Source organism: Topomyia yanbarensis, chromosome 1 (assembly GCF_030247195.1).
Source record: "Topomyia yanbarensis strain Yona2022 chromosome 1, ASM3024719v1, whole genome shotgun sequence".
In the NCBI taxonomy this organism is placed as follows: domain Eukaryota; kingdom Metazoa; phylum Arthropoda; class Insecta; order Diptera; family Culicidae; genus Topomyia; species Topomyia yanbarensis.
The window spans coordinates 152,027,634-152,033,633 of NC_080670.1; the positions used below are offsets into that span (position 1 = coordinate 152,027,634).

At 36.8% G+C, this 6,000-nt stretch overlaps 1 protein-coding gene across 1 annotated transcript in view; it reads right to left on the reverse strand.

The window, feature by feature from the left end:
• LOC131677704 (transcription factor SOX-10) overlaps nt 1–5,761 on the reverse strand; it is a 68,579-nt gene extending 62,818 nt beyond the window's left edge. The window contains exon 1 of the mRNA XM_058957687.1: nt 5,148–5,761. Coding sequence (XP_058813670.1) covers nt 5,148–5,551 — 404 coding nt within the window. The 5' untranslated portion in view covers nt 5,552–5,761. The remainder of the gene's footprint in view (nt 1–5,147) is intronic.
• Nucleotides 5,762–6,000: the final 239 nt, after the last annotated feature.

Sequence of the window (6,000 nt, forward strand, 5' to 3'; positions counted from 1 at the left end):
CGAGACATTGATTTTCGGGGTTTTGTCGTCATACCACTGCGTGTAGGGGTAATTCGGACCTCCCTACGGGGCAATTCAGACTGTCATTTTATTATTTTTGTTTTACAATGGAAATATGTTTTCCTATGAAATCTTTATTGGGGAAGCTGCTTAATAAACAAAAACAAAATTGTGTTAAAAGAAATTAATCTGGGTAATCACAGCTGTCGATTGGCGCATCATGTATTTTCTTTGCTGTGGTGTGTGCAAGCGTGTGTGCAGCCGCAAGCCGCCAAACGGTGGTTGATGAAATAGGGCGGTCCAAATAGTCCCGTATACACATTTTGCACAAAAGTGGAGGGCGTATTAAAAATATTTGTGTTTTGACCCAAACAAAAATCATTCCATCAAATAGGAGCCACAAGCGTTCTAAAACACTTACCCTGTTACTTTTTCACTTTTATTGATTAGTTTAATAACGGTTTTACCATTATAATGATTTTCGCTTTGAAGATGGCGAAAAAATGAAACACTGAAAAAAATGAAGAATGAGATTCATCTGACAAAATTTACGTTTCAGAACGGCGCTTCCACGAATATGTGCGACAGCCAGAAAGTCTTACGATTTTCTGAGAAATCGAACCCGTCGGGTTTCGGGTAAGGTTCGGGCTCTGTTAATTTAAACTTCCCGGTTTCGGGTCGGGTTCCGGGTTTTCAAATTTGAAATTTCCGGATTCGGGTCTGCACAGAAAACAATATTTTGTAATTTTAAGTTTATTTTCATGCACATATTTGGAGCATGAATATAAATGTAAAATTAAGTTCCACCACAAATACATACGACTTGTCATGCTTTCTTCAACGAATTTTATTATAATTTTATACGTGGTTTGAAAACTACAGTTTCTTTAAACGGAGAACAAATGCACCTCAATGTATTTTTATTCGAATATTACTGTAAAATGCATGACATGTAATATTACACGAATGAAAGTGTAAAATTGTATGCTTTTTGATGCTCCAATTGAGTGCATTGATTTTAACGTAATTTTCAATTAAATTTTTGATTCAATCTTTGTATGTTTACATTCGTATTGATTTACATGTCGTTTAAATTTCATTATTTTTAGGTGTGTGGTTCGGGTTTTGAACAAATCACACCCAACCATTTCTTGACGCTGTTTACATCTATACACCTAGTCTCTTTTTGTAGCATTTAACTTTACTTCGTATACGAGTGGATGACGCATATAACTGTACTAAATTTTACCACCTTTAAATTGCAAGAATTCGTCATATTTTCGGATGTTCGAATATTGTATTTTTATTTATGTATAAACTTTCTTCTCTTCAGATTCGCAAACTGCCTTATTTTATTTTTTAATGAGAGAGCATTCAACAATAAGTGTTTCTCATCTAAAATCTCTATGCGATTTAATTTTCATGATGATCATCAATAAACCAAGTGAAAGTGAATTTGTCGGAAAATATTGGCTTAAGCGAGTGGAAATCTACGGAAAGTAGAGACAATCTATCAACGACGCTACTCATATGGTAATGGTATACTAGCGCCACTATCAAATCAGTGATAGATATATGAAACAAGCACTTTCTCTCAGTTTGGTCCGTTGTATGATCCGGATTCTTTGATGAAAATACATTATTTTCACGATTTTAATGATTTGATTGTAAAAATATTGTGTTTTCTGCTCAAGCTATGAACGGATTTGTAGAAGTTTGGAGTCGTTCCGAGAACCGGCGCGCATGATGTGACATCAAGAACGCGTCAGAGAATCTTGGTTGACACCCTTCGACACAAGTTTGACCGTACCAACCAGCAACGCGGGTGACGTCGTGTAAACTGTCAAATACGAAGTGCCAATTGACAGCTTAAATTAATACATGTGATAAATTATACAAAACTACTCTTGCAGAAATGACCTTCGAAAAAATAAATAAATTTTGGTACGACGGACAAGGTAGTTTGGATCTGTCGTAATCATGCTTCGTAATACCCCATGAGTTAGCCGACGATTTATCCTACTTTCCTGTTAAGATATCAACAATTTAAGTTTCTCAGAACATTACAAATTCTACGTTCAATAATAGTAAATATAAATGCAAATTCCTCTCGTTTTGTCATAGGCAGATATAATCAGACGCGTATGCTGCTACTTCAGGTTCGAATGATTCTTTTGGATGAGCATTGGATCGAGCTCGGATGCTTAAAATTAATAATGTTCGGGATCTTTGGTGGATTCTCCGTATTAACAAGTCCGGTTTAGATCGGGTTTCTCAAATTATAGATTTTCTGTTTCGGGTTGGGTTCGGGTTTTTAAATTGTTAGATTATCGGGTTCCGGTCGGGCTTGAATTATGAAATTTTAAAATGTTCAGGCTCGGAGCGGGTTCGGTTTTTTCGAACTTTAAGATTCCAAGATTCAGGTTCGGGTTTTTCAATTTTCAAGTTCTCGGGTTCGGGCTCGAAAAATTTGAAACCCGACCATCTCGACTAGGGACAGAGCTTGTCGATGTAACCGAATAGTAACTTCCTCTTGGGATCCAAAATTAATACTCGATAACTTGGTTTCTGAAGGGGGGGGGGGGGGGGGGGTTGTGAAAAAATCGTTTTTTGTATTTTTTTTTAGAAAGATGGGTGAAGCGAACTGATCGAAACTTTTGTACATTATACTACATCATTTCAATAACATTCTGTATTTTTTTTCATGTAAAAATATCAACTAGCGACTCGGTGACGAAGCTTTCTGTGGAACGTCTCTGGAAAACACGATTTGCGGTGTTATCTAGCATTCAAAAACTACTTGACCGATTTGTTTAAAATTTTGCCTACGCAATCTACGCATAAAATACCTAACCCTTACGTTGAGTTTTTGGGATTGAAAAATTATCTCAAAAACTCAACGTAGGGGTTAGGAATTTTTTATATAGAATGTGTATGCAAAGTTTGAAATAAATCGGTCAAGTAGTTTTGAATGGCAGTTAACATCGCAAATCGTGTTTTTCCAGAAACGTTCCACAAAAAGCTTCATCACCTTGTCCGTCACACCAAAATTTTTTTTTTCGAAGATCATTCCTGCAAGAGTAGTTTTGTATAATTTATTACATGTATTAATTTAAGCTGTCAATTGGCACTTCGTATTTGACAGTTTACACGATGTCACCCGCGTTGCTGGTTTGTACGGTCAAACTTGTTTCGAAGGGTGTCAACCAAGATTCTCTGACGCGTACTTGATGTCACATCATTAGCTAGTACGGCATGCGCGTCAGTTCTCGGAACAACTCCAAACTTCTACAAATCCGTCCATGGCTTGAGCTGTCGCTAGTTAATATTTTTGCATGAAAAAATTACAGAATGTTACTGAAATGATGTAGTATAATGTAAAAAAGCTTCGATCAATTCGCTTCACCCATCTTTCTAAAAAAATTGACAAAAAACTGATTTTTTTACGGTGAAACCCCTACACCCCCCTTAAATTCGCTCTGCTATTCGAATTAAAGCACATTAGTTAAACGCATATCAATAACAGGATAACTATAAGTGCAAACTCTGACACATAGCACTCACATGACTCACAAAGAATCTGTTTTTTTTCTATTGTGTAAAAATTCCAATATATCGTCGCTGTTGTGCTATCTTATGACAAGCGCCATTTTGTACAATTCGAGAAAAACGATGTTTAAAGTTTGAGATTGAATATCTTGAAACTTATAAATGGTATAAACAATTCAAAGAAGACAAATGATGCTTCTATCTATTCTGCATTAATCTCTCAAATATTACGAAAATCGGTTAACTACATTGCGAGTTTTCTTTAAAAATGTAAACAAAAGTCGGTCTCTCACGTGTCATAGGTGTGTATTGATGACAAAATTTGTATGGCATGTCATAATCGTGCATGGAAAATTTTCCATAGAAAAAAATCATCAATTATTAACTTTTATTCATATCTTTGGCTTCATTTGGTCTATAAACAATCGGTGAGATGCATTTTGAAGGAAATGAGTCAGGGAATCTAGAAAAATAGCTATTTTTGGTTACAGTGTTGCCAAATATATTATATTTCCAGTTTAAAACATAAATTGGATTTTTCTCACAGTTCGTGCATTTTTGTTTCTAAAATGATTATTCCATTGTGTTTATCAGATAGTTTTACATATAAAAACATCTCATACATAAAGATAATTAGAGCCAATCCCCAGACACAGTCATTTGAAGCAAAAAATTAAAAATTTCTCAGCACGTTTCTCGCTATATCTCAGTATCCAAGCAGAATGTCGAAATTCTGTAAACGCCACTTTGTAGAGATTTTTTAGACAAGTAATGTGGCATATCTAACTCAGTTTACCCCAAAATGGCGTTTGTCATAAGATAGCACAACAGCGACGATATGCTAACATGAGAAATCCTGAACAGTCTAATATTTTTTTAGGTTTCTTTTCAAGCTGTGTGTACATATTGTTTCTAGCTCACATTACACCAAGGGCAATTAATGCACTACGCCAATCCTTTTGCTGTAAACTCTCATTGTCTCATGATCGATTTCAAATGGCTCGGATGATTTTGCTATGTGTAAAAAATTTCCATCTAAGTACTGATAGCAAATTATGTATCTATGAGATACAACGTGAAAGTTATCAATTTTATTATTCGATAAAAACAATTTCGAAAATCATTTTATTTGACGATCTTCATTCAAAATAAAATCTGAATGTACCGAATACGTCCAGTAACTAAAATTACAGAACTAGTCTGTAGTTTTTGACAAATCGTCAATAAAAATAGAATAATAATAACAGATAATAATCCATTTGCCGAATTTATAACCAAATATTTAGCTGTTGGAGTTTCGGAAAATTTTCAACCGAATGTTCGAAAATTTTGATTCGCATCGTAGTTCTATTTTGATGCTTTTGTTGCATCCGTAGTATCGCTCACATTTAAGAATCGATCCCGATTTTTTATCAAGCTACTCAAAATAAGCATGAACTACACATATCAAATGTTTCGAGCTGTATGCAGCATAATAGTGGAGTAATTACATTAAATCAATTAGGAATTCAAGGCCAAATTAAAAAGCTTTCCAAAAACATTTTAAGTTTTTACGGACTCCATCCAATAGACTGACTAAACCCCTCCCATCGACTTACTTGACAACGTTGGTGGGTGGAGTCCATTTATACTCCTCGAACACCTTCATAACAGCTTTCGTGAGCTTCTCCTTATCGTTGGCGCCGAGCTTGTTGTCTTCGATGGATGCTGCGGCTGCCGCCGCCGCTGCCGACGAAACACTCGCGTAAACGGCAGCCTGAATTGCTGGGCTATTGCCAATCGATGAACCATTTCCATTAGCTATTATCAACTTTGCGCTGTTATTATTATGATTGTTCCGGCCGCCATTGTTGTTGTTGTTAATTAGCGCTACATTGTTATTATTAGCACTATTCACAACACTACCACTACCGTTGGACATTTTTTCAAGTGGGTGTTCCTTCCTACCCAATGCCTTCATGTCATCCAAGGTCAGTGAATCCTGATGGATGCCGCTATTCATAGTTGGTCTGCGATAATGCGACAAGAACACTGGACCCTATTGTAATTGATCACCGGGGCAATCCTACTGCTACAAATCACACTATGTGTATGTATACGAAGAGGTAAGGGAAAACTACTACGTCATCACGCGGCTGCGAAACGCGAGATCGCCACTGGTGAAGGTTTGGATACAGACACAATGTACGAAGGCGTTCGGGTAGCCCCTCGACTATCGTACGGGACCGACACAGTGAGTAGACGGGATGTCACGGAAAAACGCAAAACGCACGACACGGACCAAGTCTCGATCGAAACTGAAACGCCTGAAGCTGCGATGGATCGACAAGAAAAAACCGGGCCGGGTTTCTGATGATTGAATGACGAGGGGGAATGAATGAGAGAGACAAAAATTGTGTATGATCGTGTGAGTGGTGGTATGTAAATTTGGGATCTGGGTGTTCTGCGACG